At 34.5% G+C, this 17,298-nt stretch overlaps 2 protein-coding genes across 6 annotated transcripts in view; one reads left to right on the top strand and one right to left on the bottom strand.

The window, feature by feature from the left end:
• Window positions 1–3,066, bottom strand: part of LOC128243354 (alanine--glyoxylate aminotransferase 2, mitochondrial-like) — a 28,677-nt gene extending 25,611 nt beyond the window's left edge. The window contains exons 1-2 of the mRNA XM_052961084.1: window positions 2,933–3,066; window positions 1,040–1,113 (exon numbers count right to left, since the gene is read on the bottom strand). Of these exons, the coding sequence (XP_052817044.1) occupies window positions 1,040–1,113; window positions 2,933–2,978 (120 nt within the window). The 5' untranslated portion in view covers window positions 2,979–3,066. The remainder of the gene's footprint in view (window positions 1–1,039; window positions 1,114–2,932) is intronic.
• A 32-nt stretch (window positions 3,067–3,098) lies between these two features.
• LOC128243351 (nuclear pore complex protein Nup93-like) overlaps window positions 3,099–17,298 on the top strand; it is a 29,534-nt gene continuing 15,334 nt past the window's right edge. Inside the window, exons 1-11 of one of the 5 annotated variants that reach the window (XM_052961076.1) lie at window positions 3,143–3,163; window positions 4,738–4,943; window positions 5,523–5,595; window positions 10,593–10,690; window positions 11,307–11,415; window positions 12,735–12,852; window positions 13,385–13,447; window positions 13,812–13,940; window positions 14,640–14,714; window positions 15,084–15,179; window positions 16,013–16,134. In XM_052961076.1, the coding sequence (XP_052817036.1) occupies window positions 10,621–10,690; window positions 11,307–11,415; window positions 12,735–12,852; window positions 13,385–13,447; window positions 13,812–13,940; window positions 14,640–14,714; window positions 15,084–15,179; window positions 16,013–16,134 (782 nt within the window). In that variant the 5' untranslated portion in view covers window positions 3,143–3,163; window positions 4,738–4,943; window positions 5,523–5,595; window positions 10,593–10,620. Of the gene's footprint in view, window positions 3,164–4,737; window positions 4,944–5,522; window positions 5,596–9,139; window positions 9,420–10,592; window positions 10,691–11,306; window positions 11,416–12,734; window positions 12,853–13,384; window positions 13,448–13,811; window positions 13,941–14,639; window positions 14,715–15,083; window positions 15,180–16,012; window positions 16,135–17,298 lie in introns of those variants that run through there. The other 4 variants (XM_052961075.1, XM_052961074.1, XM_052961077.1 and 1 more) reach the window with 4 other exon arrangements.

Below are 17,298 nucleotides of genomic sequence, written 5' to 3'. Positions count from 1 at the left end.
CATAGTTATCTAATACCACAGCAAAATTTATTCAGTGTTTAATACTGCTGATTTCTAAATAAAATCGGTCATGTTTGTGAACAAGTTGATAAACAGGGTTACTCCAATGTCAAAAGCTTTGAAACTGATAAACATGTTATTTATTTCATTTTATCTTGGTGTTCAAAGATAAAATCAACTCCTTATAAAATAAGGTCAAAATCTGAAAGGAAATGGTAAACTTGATCTACTTTTATTTATCTAGGGCATATCCTTCTTATGTAGAGTAAATATCACCAGTGATAACAGTATGCTGTATACACATGAATACTGCCTGTCAGTGTGCTTGTACCATCTTGTTTCCTTTGTTTTTGTTTATACATTAACTCCCCATTTCAGAACATTTACAGGTAGACAGAGCTGCACCATGCTATAACTATCTTTCAGAAATATTACAATGCTATGCACTAATACCACAAGCTAGTTTAATATTAAGTTTTGACTCGCATTATGGGTACAGTACCAATCATTCAATCTGCAGAGACATAATTATAATAAAAAAGTCATAATATGTCTAATATGAATAGCATTTCATAAGGCAGATTAAACCATGCATTAATCATATATTCTATCAAATGAGTTTTGAAGCCATGAGAAAAATTATTATCAAAAAAACATTACGAGGCATTCATATTTATTTGTATAAATATATTGATATGACACTTTTCAATTCTTATAGAGGAGTCAATTAACTTTTCTATGATGGCTGATTTCAGCCATTTCATATTTCAAATATGACAATACGTCAACACTCCTATTAGTGATGCAGTGAAAATCTGTCAATTGATGAGGGTGATGAAGCAAAAATATTAGATGACAATGAACCTGTGTAATTTTTTTTGCACCTCTTGGCGAAATGAAACCCCCACAACATGGCGTATTTCGGCCCAGCACTTGGCATATTTTTTCCTGCCATTTGGTGCATTTTTTTAACTAGAAAATAGGAAATGACTGAACTCAGCCGCTATACTTGTCAAAAACATTGAAAAGCAATACATACAGTATATGGGTCTGGCTTGAAGTCACATGGTGGCATTGTGGAGACACTGCATCCACATTTGTGCTGCTGTCTCCCTGAAAGGACCAAGGCTTGATTCAAACTTTTTAATACATAATATTACTATATATATATTATATATATACTTTTTATCAGGACTTCAATATCATAGTAATAAAAGATATCTTTTAGTGAGTTCATTCAAAATTTGAATGATCAATACAGCAAGCATGTATGAATGTAAAAAAAAGACTAGTGTCTGACATGCACACATGTTAAACATTAACAACAAAATGGTAGGTTACCGGTACATAAGGTAGATAGACAGCCAATAAGTGATTTACTGTTGACTGACATGCCCATGGTATAATAATTATCAGAGAAGTATTGTATTTGATAGCATCATAGATGAGTGATCACTTACATTGATCACTTAGAAAAACAGATCGATATTGATCTACATTGGAAACCAAGGAGATTAACAGACACAGGTGAAGCTAAAAAATGGTTAAATATTTACGATAACCAAATAATCAATAAGCAAATCAGTCATTTCTTCAGCGCAACATGAATATCTACTATTGTGTTAGCACTTATATTGCTCAAAGAGAGCATGATCGGGTCGAATATTTTGCAAGAGAAAAGGATATTAAGGGCCAATGTTTCATTGGAATCCAATGAAGCACATAATTGGTTGGTTGACATTATTATGTAATATATTGTTTAAAAGGTCAAAATATCCTTTACCTTTGAATAAATTCTGGAAGCCCAGTGGTTCTCTTTTTATCTTGACTAAATGACCAACATGGGTTAGCTCCCCACTAAAACCTGGGAAAATCTTACTCCCAGCTAAATCCAAAATACTTTTTTTTATACTTGAATTGTATTTTTTCTGCAATTTCGATATCCTAGAGTAAAATAATGATTAAATAAGCGTATTCAAGATGCATGTCCGGGAAAACTATTTTTTTTATCCAAAAACATGAAGGAGTACCTTTAAAATGTATATATAACTTAAATTATTTGTCCCAGTTTCTGTTTAACATGTTTACTTTTAATATTTCAATTAGCCTAATCATTTCCCTGAATATGATTTTATAAACCAAAACAGATCATCAGATCATCTTTACACTTACTTTATCAATTTTAAAGCTGCACTCTCACAGATTTACCATTTTTACAATTTTTTATTTTTTTGTCTTGGAAAGTGAATATTTTTGCGTAGATATCAGCAAACCAGTGATATATGATTGCTGACAAAAAATCAGATCGTAGATTTTCATATTTCCGTTCAAAAATTAATGTTTTATGGCTTAACCTAACAGTAGTCTAAAATAATAGACGTGTTATACGGGATTCTTCCAATCCCTAACGTTGTGAAGGATTTGCCATATCAAAAATCTAAAAAAAAATCTGTCAACGTACAATTATTTGGACTAAACCTAACAGTTTAAGAAAAATACATAAAACATCATTTTTCTAACTTAAATATAAAAATCTGCAATCTAATTTTTTGTCAGCAGTGTTATATGACTGGTTTCCATGGATTTTTGCAAAAAATGGCTTGTTCCAAGACAAAAAATAAAAAAAAAGTGTCAAAACCTTCAATCTGTGAGAGTGCAGCTTTAAAGGAAAAAGAAATATTAATCCAGTTATTAGTTTTTTATGTTACAGATTTTTCTATTTTTTTTCAAATAAAATTGTTTTAGGAGATCAATAATTGCTTCTCCAGCTAATTTATTTTCATAAATGCAAACCATCGAACACTAACATTTTAACTTTCAATTGATTTGAGCGTCATGTACTGTGCGACTTGAATAGTCTTGTTCACAATACTCATTTGTAAATTCTGTGGATAATACAATGTCATCACAAACTAAGTACAAAGTTACATACCAGCATACTGTAGAATCCTCTTTGTAAGCAATGCTCCTCTCTTCATTGCCGTAAAGTCTCCGAAATCCAATGTACAATATGACAAACTAACCGAATTTCTCTCTGCAACTGACAGATGGTTCCCTCTCGTTATGTTTATGTCGAGAGCCAGTTAAGCGCCTACAAGATCATGAATGCAGAAGAGCAAGCGCTTTTTTACACTGACTATTTTTAACAAAACCGGCGCATTTAGTAAGTTTCTGTTTATATTTTCTTCTAAAAAAGCAAATTAAATGTTCTTTAACAAGAGAGAAACTTTTATACAGATTATGTTTTTCACTGTATTTAAAGAAGATGACAATGACAAACTTAGTAATATTTTGAAAATGAGCGTTTAGTGATAAATCATAACCCATGCCAATATCATCACTGATCATGACTACGGATTTTTATCTGGGAGTAGGATTTGTTATTTGTACTAGATTTCATGATAAGGCTCCCACTCAGTGCAACTAGAATCCCTCCCTCTGTAGGTACATGCCAGAAACCCGCCCTGCCCTTTTTTGACCCCGCCCCGTTGCCCCTTTTTACACGCCCTGTCATATTTTTCCCGCCCCCTTGTGCCCTTCTGGCCTTTCAGATCGTTGTTTATCACAAAGTTACGCCCTAAAAGTATTTCATTGGTCAATGTTGCCGTTTCCTAATCTGTCACAGATCAGTGCGTGCTATGGCACACGACCGTCATCACCGCGGGTCTGATTAACGATAATTCACGCTTATAATCAGGGTGCTAATTGCTGTCCATTATGACATTTATTCCTTGTCTGAGACATCGAAGATGTACCTCTAAATGTCGATCTTTGATGCCGATGTTGTTACAATTTAATTAATTTAGCCACTTATAATCGTTAATCTCCTAATTGGGTGTCTATCATCCAATTATCGAAACGTCCCATGTTAACCAATCATAGGAGACACTGGTCAAATGATAAAAAGTTTGTTAAATTGCGATAGAAAAAGCAAAGAAATGATGAAGAATGTTGTCAAGCATTAGTTAACAATTGATACTTGCAGTGTAAAAACAAGGCACACTTTTTAGAACATTGTTTCGTTTGAAGCAGACGGTCATTGAAAAACAGACGGTGGCACTAAGAAAATCAAATATTTGACTTTATGACCAATATTTGATAGTTTTTATGTTGAATGTTCATAATGAAAATTTGTTTTGTAATCTCAAAACTTTCTTATTTGCTTTATATAGCGTTTACTTACAGTATTTTCCTCATTTGTACGATGTTTAAAAGTAGAAGATTCGGCGAGTCACCGCCATTTTATCATAACATTTTTCGGAGTTTATTTCTCGATTTTTAAGTTCTATTATTAAGTATTAGTGAGTTTTTCATGAAGGATATAGATTTTAAATGTCATTTTGTTTTAAAATGTCAGCATATTGAAATTGATTTAACCAAAGACAAGTAAACAACAGCAAAGCTGAATGTGACATTCGTACCCTATTCTGATCGTACCAAAACAAGATTAGCCCCCTGCACTTAAATGTTTTTAACAGCTCATATATAAGGCCATTCTGATTGTTTCAAATGGTATTTTTTTAAATGTCTGTTTTTATTTTAGACAATTTTTGGAGGTAAATTATACATTGTAAAAAGGAGACTATAGACAAGTACACTTTTGATAGGCCAAAAAGAACACTTTTTTTAACATTCCATCTAGTAAAAGCAATCAAAGTAAATGTGAATTTAATTAGTTTTGTGGCATGGCACAATATTTAACTCAGGTTTTATGATAAGTATCTCTTCTCCTTAAAGTCTCCCCACCTCTCCCTAATTTGACTGGTGGGAGAAGTGACATCTCTCCAAAAAATCAGCCTTGTGACTTGTGAGAGCCCTGGTGACAACAACCTGAGATGGTATAGAAAGTGTCTGAAGTCAAAATGAACAAGAAAGAAGAATTAAGAGTATTCTGTAGGGGTATTACTGCAATGTGTGCATGAACATGCATGTACTTTGATAAGGTAAATGGTTGTTTTACAACAATACAAAGCTAATATTGTGCGCATTGTTTTCCCATTTACGAAAGCACCATGCCCCTATTTTGGACCACCCTGCCCTTTTTTGGCCCACCCTGCCCTTTTTAATTCCTGGCTAAAACACTAGAGTCATTGTCTCAGATTACTTCTGCTCAGTGTTTGTAAATAAATTGTTTCGCTTCGAACACTCGATAGCTTCTAATTGGCAGGGATGTTCTAATGGCAGATGCTTGTAATCGGTCCGGAGACGTGGAAGACCAAAGGAGACATATTTCGCTGACAATATAATGCAATTATTTTGAACATTGTTTGCGGTATTATTTTTTCCATGTCCGAAATAAAACTTACTTTTTTTCTTACGATTAGGCTTTGCATATATTATACAGGCTGATGGCAGGTTTTAATACGCATTTCATAAATATTTACATTAATTTGGCCACAATAATCAGTGGTTATTTAAATTACCTAATTCAAGACCATCAACTGCAATTATTCAAACATACACCTGTGAAAGTTTAACTTCTTAGCACATGTATTGAAATGTTTCATGTATGTCGGCTGCAGATCAAACGGTACACTGAGATGTCAGAGCATGAGCGGTGTAGAGATTAAAGGCGCTTGGCAATGCATTGATTCGGTCAGTCGAATACCATATGATCTCATTTTACTCTAGTGTGATTAACCAACTACCATTTTTACCACTTTTTTGCGCCTACTGGCTGTTCAGAAAATACCATACGGTTCGATGCACGCCCTAACTACATGAAATGAGCTTGGAAAACCAGTTCACTCTGCCCTCGGTTTTAAAAGTTGCTGCCACTTTTCCATTGGGGGTCCGCATTAGGCCCCCTTGCAGGTGAAAGGTATATTGACCCTTGTGAGGGTTGAGAGGGGTTAAAGCCTTTCTGAAGATCCTGCGTTTTAAACATTTAAAAAGCCTTAGATTGGATTTAAACATACCTACACATGTTGTAACATTACAAAATAGATATCTTTAATCTGTTCTTAACATCAACCTTTACTCAGGGATAATTCTAATAAGTGATTTCCGCGATTTGCATAAAAATCGCTCAAATCGCATCCAAATCACATAATTGCGAGATATTCTCCCGCTTGATTGCATTTTGTGTATTTTTTGCCTTTTCCCTTTTGTTGTTTTACAAAATAAAGCATCCTAGTTGCAGATAGCTTCCTGTTTATATTTATTGAATTACTCATGTATTGCCTCCCCTACATTGAATGCATTTGTCTTATCAAATGTTTTGATAGATATCATCCATGCACTAAGTCTAATGTGTTCAAGCATTTTTGCGACTCGGAATAATTCCTGGTTTACGCGGGTTACCACTGCATTTTAAATGCGTCTACAATATCGGAAGCGTCAAAATGTCTTATCAGAAAACGTTGTTCCTTGAAAAAAGCCTCTGGGCCAAAATAAAATGCCAGGTTTAGATGAAAACAACAATAGAAAGCTTTCATCTCACAAAAAAAGTCAAAAATTGCTAAATCCTATTTTTTGCTCAAGTATTTTATGACGCTTATTTCGATGTCGGACTACTTACTGCCCGAAGACGGCACAGCGAAGATTGCTAGAGGGGGGCGTCCCTGTGAATAAGATGACAAGTACCCAAATCAGACTTCCGATGTTTATTGTCCAAGGTTAAATGACCAATTATAATAAACTAAATATTAAAGCATAAGCATAATTATGTAAATGCATGAATATATGGCAATTAAGAATATTAACAATATTTGGGGAATATTGATAATAACAACGCATAGCAATGTGAAAGGTACCAATAAATATGAAAATAGAGAAACAACTTGTATGACTAATTTAAAGTACAAGTGAATTATAAAGTCAACAGTGTGTATTTGCAACATAATTATAACAACAATATACATAACTTATTTTAGCCTATTTAAAGAACTTATTTTGATTCCAAGCTTTTAAGTCAAAAATATAATAACAATCTAATAACAGAGTAAAACCACATACCTGTGAATAAGATGACAAGTACCCAAATCAGACTTCCGATGTTTATTGTCCAAGCTTAAATGACAACCTGGACTGGTGGTGGTGGTGTTAGTAGTTTATACTCTGGGTCCCGGCGTGAGCACATTGAAGGGCCCAGAGTGACAGTTCAACCACCGCACACCTATCCTGGGCGGTGAACCAGTACTAGGTGCCTTCACTACTGCAAGGAACTGCCAGCTTCTGTATATGCCAGGGGCAGTGGTACAGTGCGAATGGTCGTAGAAAGGATTTCATAACCAATCACAACAGAAGTGACCTGGTCCGCCCGGGAATCGAACCCGTGTTGTTCGATTAACAGTCCAAAGCTCTACCGACTGAGCTAACCGGGCGGACCGACAACCTGGACTGGGAAGTCATGGGTTTAAATACTAAATTTGAGGCTGAGATACCAACAACTGACATTGTCATCTTAAAGAGTTTTACTCAGCTTTGTTTCTTTGATCTAATATATGCTTATAACAACTTGTCTGGCTTGCATAGGTTTTTAAGCCTAATTCTTATGATTAGCAAAACCATAGAACAAAAAAGGTGCTAAAATATAGTGGCAACAGTCAAAAGTAAGAATTTAGTGTTGACTTTAGAAATTACTGAAGTTATGCAAGTTGCAGATATGATGACAAAAATACAAAATATAATATATAATGTTTATAATATCAAGTTATGATATTGTAAGGTATCTGAGTCAATTCTATATCAATAGACAATCATTTCTATACTAAATATGATAGGTCAATCTGAAATTTAAATGTTTATTTTTTATTGTACTAAAGACATTATTATTCAATATTTTGCAACAAAATATAATGCAAAAAGAATGATCATAATAAGTATAATGAGTATGAATGTTCATGCTGTCTGAACTGTTAACAAGAGTTTTCTTTTAGTCAAACATTGTCAAGTGTATATATATTATATCTATATATTGTAAATTTGTTAATATAGTGATATTCATGAAACAAGTTACTGTTATGCTTTGTTTTATCACTGCGTTATCCATGTATTATAAAAATCTCACTGAAATTAAAATTCTCTCACCAATTTTGGACAAATGGGAGCAATTCTCTCATTGAAAATCTGACATAGAATTATCCCTGTTTAATGGGTGGGAATTTCAGTGCAATTGTCAAATTGTCAGCAAACAGGTGTCAAACTTTAAAACCCATTGATGAGAAATACATTCATGTTGATTCAATGCCAGACAACCTGGATGACAAAAAGCATTACCATTTGGCTCCACCCACTACAATGTCAATCATAAAAATCTATTACGTAATTTAAGATGCTGTGTTTGATTTCGTAATTGATTCAACACCCTAACACAAATAAATAATTTGTTATGCATTTGCACACTTGGGACCTCGATCAACATTTTATATTACATGCATATAAACTGGCAATTCTTTCTAGTGGTGTTGGCAACAACTGAGTGGCTCTAGAATTTATTGGTAGGCAATGTCTTAAAAAGTCCCTTATTTCAGGCATTGGCAAACAAAGTGTGCCTTAATTAGCATTTTCATCAGACATATATTAGTTTGTGTCTTTTTCATGGCAATACATTTGACAATATATTTTGGTCCCCATTTTATGATATACCTGATACGGTGCATGAGTCATGAAGTTGGCATTAAGGCCTAATAAGTGAGAATTAAACTGTTTATATTTAATTACAATAAAAACTATAAATGTTCAGTGAATTATTCTATTTATGAACCAATATTAAACTTTCTCAGACTGTGTACAGTTTAAAGAACTTGTTTGGGTTGTTTTAAAACAAAAGCTACAATGATGACAAAGAAAATAACGATGCCCGGATGGGCACATAAAATGGTTGATAAGTAAATTACAATTCATTTTGTAGCCACAATGACAGTCTCGAAAAAGCTGACGAGCACAATTGAAATTTCACCAGCGTTTACCTATGTATTCCTAAGATACCTCTCAAAATGCCAGCTGGGGAAGGGTATAATGTGTACAGTATTTTCTTTATCAATCACTGAAAATTGGTTTTATGTGATTATATCAAACCTGGAAATGGTTCATTTGTAAACGTTCAGATGCAAACACTTAAGACTCTCTTCAGTTTTGACCATTTTGAGGTTGATGTAAATCTGAGGTAAGGCCAAAAAAAAAAATATGTCTGGTTCAGGAAACCCGACCGACCCTATTTTTTACCCGCCGACCCTAAACTTTTTTTTCGAAATCGCGGCCGAAAACCGCTATACTGCGTATTGAAAATTTTCTTTTCTGTAGTTATTGCTCTTTGGGTTAATAGAGCGCGTTTATATCGATCTTTGGGTTAATAGAGCGCACAACAATGGCGGCGCCCATGGCGTGTTCACCAGCCACTTTGATGGCCATAAAACTCCAAATATGTGAACATGGAGCAGAGCGGCAGGTCATGAAAGCTTGAAAACTTATATAAAGTAAAAAGTACCAGCCCCTTTAAGTAAAAGTATCAGAAGATTTTCAGTGAATGTCATTAAATATATATCAGTGAAAAAATTGCCATGTCATTGAATGTACGCATTTTGTACTTTAATAATTGTGTTTGGGAAATATATCAACAGTCAATTAATAATATTAAACTCACAAAGTATTGGATAATACTTTTGTTGCTCTTCTAACCTGGACCCCTAGGTCCTCAGTGCACTAAGGTTGCCTAGCTAATGCCTTATATGATTTTGTGCAACACCACTCACAATGTGCATTTGTTACAATGACAGAATTCACAAAAGAGATGTATATTAAAGTGACTTATCTTTACAAGATATTTTAAACAAAATTGTCGACAGAAATCTTTAAAATATGGAATTTTTATAAAATAATAGGTTGTACATGAATCTCTATTGTGAACTCTTTGTGCAGGTTAGCATTTTACAGAGGGTGACTAAAAGGCATAGGGTACATAAACAGCAAGCATAGAAAAGGAAAATAATGTGAATAAACAAAGATGATACATGGTTAGATAGATTAGATAGATTTATTCGACATAAAAATTGCATATAACATGACAAATACAAATTTAAACATGTATAAACATATATAACATTTATGTCAAGGATAACACAAAAAAGAGTTAAAATAAAACCTTATTTCCATTGTGGTCCTTACAGATAATACAGGGTTGAAATGCTCTGTTATTATGTGGTTAAATGACTGCATTTAAACAAGCACACATCACAATACCACATGCTGGGAGTTACAAAGTGATCTGATTGCTCTGTGCATCGTCTACACATAGACAACATACGTCCAAAAAAAAAAAAAAAAAAAAAAAAAAAATGGAAAAAATGCCTACCCTCCTAATTTTTTGGGACAACGTTTCCTGAACCAGACATATTTTTTTTTTTGGCCTAATACTGGAGAAAGAACTAATTGTTTTCTGTCTTTTGGTAGGAAACCAAAAATGTTGTCCAAGATAGAATGTGATGATCAATAAAAAAGAAAAATGGTGATTTTAAATCCCAACTACGCTATTAGTAATAAGGTAAAAAGATAATTTTAAGTGGTTAAAACTGAATAAACTTAACTCCTGTTGAGACTAAAAGAGCTTATTATTTATGTTACGATGATGTTTGACCATTGGTGTTTTTCAGAATCCTTTATTTTGTGTAAAATATCAACATGGATGACCCAAGCGACTTCTCCGATCTCCAACAGCAGGCCATGCAGCTTACTGCCGACATGGATACAGGTAACCATGATTATAACAGAAGTTAATATCCAAGTTCACAAAAGTCCTACCGAACAGTGAATTATGATGACATGACATGCATTTAATGGTGGTCACATATTTTGTAAAGTTATGAAGGTGTGAACTTTTTTTTTTAATTTAAAATTTCAGTATTAAGAGAATACCATGGCTCAGTGCTCATCCTAGGGTCAAATTTTAGGTAGAAGTGAATTCTTCATCACTTCTTCATTAGCTCAATTTAGGGAGAAAGGAGACAACTTTACAGAAAAGTGTGTTCACAAGGTGCATACGTATATCATTGAACATTAACATGTGCCTTCAATAGAGGATTTTAAAATAACTTGATGGATATGTTTTGTTAATAAACTAAAAAAAGAAAGAAGTTTTTTTCTAAATGTTTTTATTTTACTTCCAAACATACAGTTTAAAATATGTAGTAACAGTACATGTACATGTTGACATTGTGAAATGTAGTCACTATTATTATAATCAACAATGCAAGTAATTTTAATACGGTTTCCGGCTGGTTATCGCTATTTGCAACAAAATCGACAAAGCGAGGACAAATTCTGGTGAATTTCATTCTATACATTAATATTTCTTCTTGCATGTGTAGGGACGGACCTGCCACGAGTGGAGCGTAACCTGAACCAGATATTGGAGGCGGGGCAGCGTCTCCTAGCCAAGGTCGGACCAATCAGTCAGGACAACACAGATGTGAAGGCGTAAGTTGGTCTCCCCTTTGTACTTTCTGTACATATATCTGGACGTATTATAGTTTCACCTGCAGCCAATGGGTGGACAGGCATGCGGGCGGCTTCCAGTATGTTTCTGTACATAGATCTGGACGTATTATAGTTTCACCTGCAGCCAATGGGTGGACAGGCATGCGGGCGGCTTCCAGTATGTTTCTGTACATAGATCTGGACGTATTATAGTTTCACCTGCAGCCAATGGGTGGACAGGCATGCGGGCCGCTTCCAGTATGTAGTCAGATCAATATCTCTTAGAAGTTTTTTCCAAATATCACCAAATTTGGTCAGTATGCAATGAGCATAATATCTTGAACAAGTTTGATAACGAACCATATTGCTCGAGAGTGATCACCCTTTAATTGTAGAAAAAACCTAAAATTTGCCTTGTCCGATCAATGAATTTAGAAGCATTTGTCCAATCAACATCAAATTTGGTCAGAATGTGTATCATCATAATATCTCGATGATGAGCAAAATTGTTTTAGTCATGAGAGAGTAATCTCTCTTTTTCGAATTTAAATAGCTTTAAAGGCCTTTGTCAAATTATATTCCATATTTGGATGGAATGTGCTTGGGCATAATATCTCGAGAGTATTTGATAACCAGCAGTTTTGATCAAGTTGCTAGAGAGTTATCGCCCTTTGATTATAGAAGTTACCTAAAATCAGTCTTGTCTGGTCAGTAAAAACTTTGGTCAGAATGTGTATGGGCATTATATCTTGGACAACTTTGATAGTCAACCATATTGCTCAAGTCCCTCAAGAGTTTTTCGCCTCTTTAATTATATAAAGTACCTTAAATCAGTCTTGTCCATTCAATCACTTTAGAAACATTTGTCCAATCAAAACCAAGTTTGGTCAGAATATGTATGTTCCCATTTATAAAACCTTCTTAATAAATTGATGTAGATAACTCATATCATGCATATAATGCAAATTATGGCCCTTTATTATTCATTTTAGAAATTCTGGTTAAGATTTTACATGTAAGCACACATAAGCTAATATCTCAGCAACTACTTGATGTATTGCATCAAGACTTTATGCAATGGATTTCAATCATACAACCTAAAAATCATTTAATGTCAAGTCAGACAATTATCAGGCATGTAATGCAAATGATGGCCCTTTACTATTCAACTAAGAAATTCTGATTAAAAGCAGTGAAAGAGTCTCTGTGACAGCTGTTGCTCCTATGGTAAAGCTTATTAAAAAAAAAAATCTAATGTAGAAATTTTCTTGTTGAGCCACAACATTGCCTGCTTTTGAGTTGTTCACATAAAACTCCAGGTCAATCCTGCTGGGGTCAAAAGGCTATGATGTTCCCAAAATCTCGCAGAAGCTTGAGGGTCTCAGTGCGGCCAAGACATTTGAACCCCTGGAGCCTGTCAGGGATACAGATATACAGGTATTAGCGTAGATGCTGTAATACTTTCTGTGGTTTAGGCCAAATTTGCCAAGGTTTATAACTTCTGTGCAATTAATTAATCATCTGGCCCCAATTCCTCGAAACTTCTTAAGCTTAACAGGCTTAAGTAGCTTATTTCAATTAGCCAAAATACATACTTAAATTGAATCTTGATAAATGAAAATGGTTTTAAAGTGTTTTTTTTATAATGATAAGTCCTATCCAAAGTATAAAAACTCTTAAAGACGCAATTTATTGTAAACTAAAAATAGTGAGCTTAGCTTATAATCCTGTTATAAGGGACTTAAGAAGTTTCGAGAAATCGAGGCCAGAAGACATCATAAAATTAAAAAAATTCTGATGCAATTAAGTTTAATATTATCAGAAGACATTATTTAATTGAATGTTTCACTAGGCTTAAAATTGACAACCTGATCCATTTTCAGAAAATTGTGAATATAAAAACAAAGTGACACTTGACGTAGTCATAATATGCATTATATAAACCTGTACATGTGATTGCCATTTTCAGGGATTTCTGAAGAACGAAAGAGAAAACGCTTTACTGGCAGTCATTGAACAGACCAGACAAAATGTATCTTCACTTCGCTAACATAATTACCAAAAATCTGTTTGGGAAGAAATTTTAATGGATTCTACTAAAGAATTGGATGAAAATATCATTTAAAAGAAATCTTTTTGACATATAATTATTGGACTTATGAAAATGAATACTCTAGTTGTATATGATCTGTATATGATCTGAAAACATATCTAAAATATCTCAGTAATTATCCTATGAAGATGCAATTCAAACTATCATTTCAAACAAAGCATGTACTTGCATAAGCGAAAAAGGTCTGATTTTTTCAGCAATATATCATTTTGTAATATTTAATTTTGTTCATTGTTATATAAGTTTTATCATTAAGATCCATATAACGTGTGTGTGTCTCCAGACATTGGCTGAGACAGAGCGGCGACACTGGGAGTGCATGGAGAATGAATGGGAGCGTGAGAAACAGAAGATCCTGAATGCTCTCCTGGGGTCTGGTCAGGACACCATCGACTTCCAGCCGGAAACAGAGGTTAGGATTTGACAGTTTTCAGTGGTTTTATCTTTAAGTGAACTGACGTCTAGTGTTTACATACCATGCTTGTATCTTCCCTGTAAATGACCTTCTTGGGTCCTTGCTTGATTGTATTGTTTTCAGAGAAAAAAGTTGAGGTAATGTTACAGCCATGGTGATTTGGTCAACAGCTGTGGGACTAAGGTGAATGTTGCTGTTGTGCAAAATCTTCAATGTTTGCCATAGCTCTAAAACCGTTAAATTGATTTGCATCTTTGTAACACCTGCCATCACTGGCTTACACACACCTTGAGTAAAGCCCCTTCGTCAACTGTAAAACAAACATTGGCACCTGGTTGTGTTGCTCTTGTTTTGTTAAATGCGCATATAAATTGGTTTAAGCCCCCAGTAAACTTGTGTTTCAGTAATCTTGTGTTTGAATGACCACACAAAGGCCGTTACCTCATCATTTTTCGATCAAGCCATTATATGTTTATGTTGTGTGTTTGTTGTGTTTGAACATGTGTGTCTCTTGTTCAGATTGTTATGGTCTTTACATGTGCTTCTTAACAGGTTTAATGCTTGAAATTTGGACTACCGGCTTGTCCCTGTAGTTTTTACTGTATTATTTATTTTGAACATGTATAGAACTATCATAACTTTGCTTATAATTATTAAGTTGATTGCGAAATATGAAGGAGTACCTCTCCATTTCAGAGTTTCTTAATAGACTCAGTGTCCCTACAAGGCCGCAGTGCTCTCGATAACATGGAGATGGCTTACTCAAGACAGGTGAGATACCGGGCTGAGGTTGTCATAGATCTGTTTGAAGGAATTACATTTTCATTGATGGATGTAACTTTGTACATTTGTTAACAGTTGTAAAGCAAGTCCCCTCTAAAACTATAGAGAGTTATATGGATCTAACTTAATTATAAAATATACACGATAATCACATTATAATTCCTGGAAGAAGATATTCCCATGATACTTCATACAGGTTTTAACAGATGTATAGTAAGGAACATTACTCTGCCCACAATTTGTTCAGTTATACTCTTAAAAATTTGGAAAGCAGTTGCTTTTTGTGAACATATTCTTAATATTGTATATATTAAAAAACACAGAGTATTGTTATAGGATGTTCTTCTCTTTCTCCAGGTGTATGAGTATAATGAGCAGGTGATCAATTCAGCATACGTGAAGCCCAGCCTGGTTGACATGTTCCTGCAGGTGGCTAACACTTCAGACAACAAGGTAAACACTGGTTTCTGGGGAGGTGAAGCTCCTTAGCTAGGCTGTTGTTATTTCAAGATTGGCTGCTGTTGGAAGAAAAGTTGGTCGAGGTGATAGCATTTGGGCTGAACATTGTCATTCTTGTTCTTTTGCCCTCAACCTTAGCTGTCATTCAAAGACAGACGATGCAATAACAGAAGATTTGCTACCCATGATCCTACACAGGATTCTAATCAGGATTCTACACATGATTCCAAACATGATTCTACACATTTTTCTCTAGACATGATTCCAAACAGGATTCTACACATGATTATAAACATGATTCCAAACATGATTCTACACATGGTTCCAACATGAATCTACACATGTTTCTTAATATGATTCCAAACATGATTCTACACATGGTTCCAACATTATTCTACACAGTATTCTAAACATGATTCTACACATGATTCTAAACATGGTTCCAACATGAATCTACACATGATTCTACTCATGATTATAAACATGATTCTACACATGATTCTAAACATGATTCCAATGAAATAACATTAATGTGTCAAAACTGACGTATACATCTGTGGAGTTGTGCACCTTGATTCACTGAAATGAAAACCTGGAACCAATCAAATGTCTGCCAGACAACGGGGTTTGACATGAATAACAAACATATAGAACTTATCAAAACATAAGAATGAGCTGGTTACCTGGAAATACAGTGTTTAATAGGTACAATATTGGAACAAGTATTTACAAAAGCCATTTCTTAAAATATTCATGCATAAAATTACAAAAAGTAAGATTTCAGCACTGTTTACAGTGATAACATTGTTGGCCATTTCCAATTGCAGCATGTTGAGGACCTATGGGAGATGGTGAAGGCGATGGTGGACATTCCCTCGTGTACGGGCAGACAGAACGCCCAAACTCAGAAGGCATTTGTTCGCAATGCACGGGCACATCTGGAACAGTCGTAAGTTCCAAACTATATTTGGCAATTACTTTATGACATATTTCTTTTTTTGTCATTTAACTCACTTTTCCATCTCAATGATATAGTCCATGATTTCCAATGTCCTGGTCAACTTCCTAGCAGTGGCCAGCATTTTTCAAGCTTTTTTCAATATGACCATGGAACTCATCTTTAGATACATATTCCTGCAGCTTACTTAGACTTCCCAGTATTGCTTGATGTTGGTTCAAATGTCTATATGTGAGGACAGTAGTGTTGAGGTGGGGTTCGATCATTTTTTACTACAAGAGTATTTAACACACCTGGCTTCCACTCTTTCCAGCCAAGAATTACATTACAATTTTTCAGTATTGAGGATATGTCTTCATCTTAATTCATTCCAGTCATAGTTGTGTCTTCAGTTTGGCTGCCAAAGATGTGTTTGTCACTTGAATGCTGCATTCAACAAAGGGCAGTCTATACCACTTAATATTTTATAGACCTGCCGTTGTTTCATGACCAGAAATTGATTAGGTGATTAGTTTCCTCAATCACCTCAACAAACCTGTTTGAACTCATGTGTGGACAGTGCTCAATCAGGCGGTTTTGTGAAAAGATTTGAAGAAATGTTTTCAGAAACTAAATTCTCAATCAAACTCTGGTAAAACACCGAAGGCGGGGATCTTTAAGCGGCATAGACTGAGCTATGTTTCATTTAAAATGGTGAAGAAATACTTAAGTTATCTTTGTTTAAAGTCTTCATTCAAAGCAAAATATTGCGTTCTGACAAAGCATTTATGACGCAAAACAGTAAACTACTTGTATTGATATTTTTGTGGGCTTTTGTACAGTATTTGTTGAATTGAAGGTTCCTGGAGGGGGATATTGCTTTGGTGTTGTCCGTCCGTCCGTCACATTTTTTTTCTGTCTGGATCCATATTGTGCTACAGAATGGTCAGATGATGTTCAAAAGTGGTCAGAATGCCCCCTTCATAAAATCTGGACCGCTTGTAAATATGGGTAAAAAACTAGGTCAAATCTTTGGAACACACTAAGGATATTATATTTGGTCCAATAACTATGAAATTTTATTATTTATCATGAACGTTATTGTTTTTGTCAGATGAACTTTGTGCTTATTTTGAAACTATTTATGTGTTGTCAAAAAGTAGGTCACAGGGTCAA

This window comes from Mya arenaria, chromosome 8 (genome assembly GCF_026914265.1).
Source record: "Mya arenaria isolate MELC-2E11 chromosome 8, ASM2691426v1".
Lineage (NCBI taxonomy): Eukaryota > Metazoa > Mollusca > Bivalvia > Myida > Myidae > Mya > Mya arenaria.
This window is presented reverse-complemented; position numbering and strand designations above follow the sequence as displayed.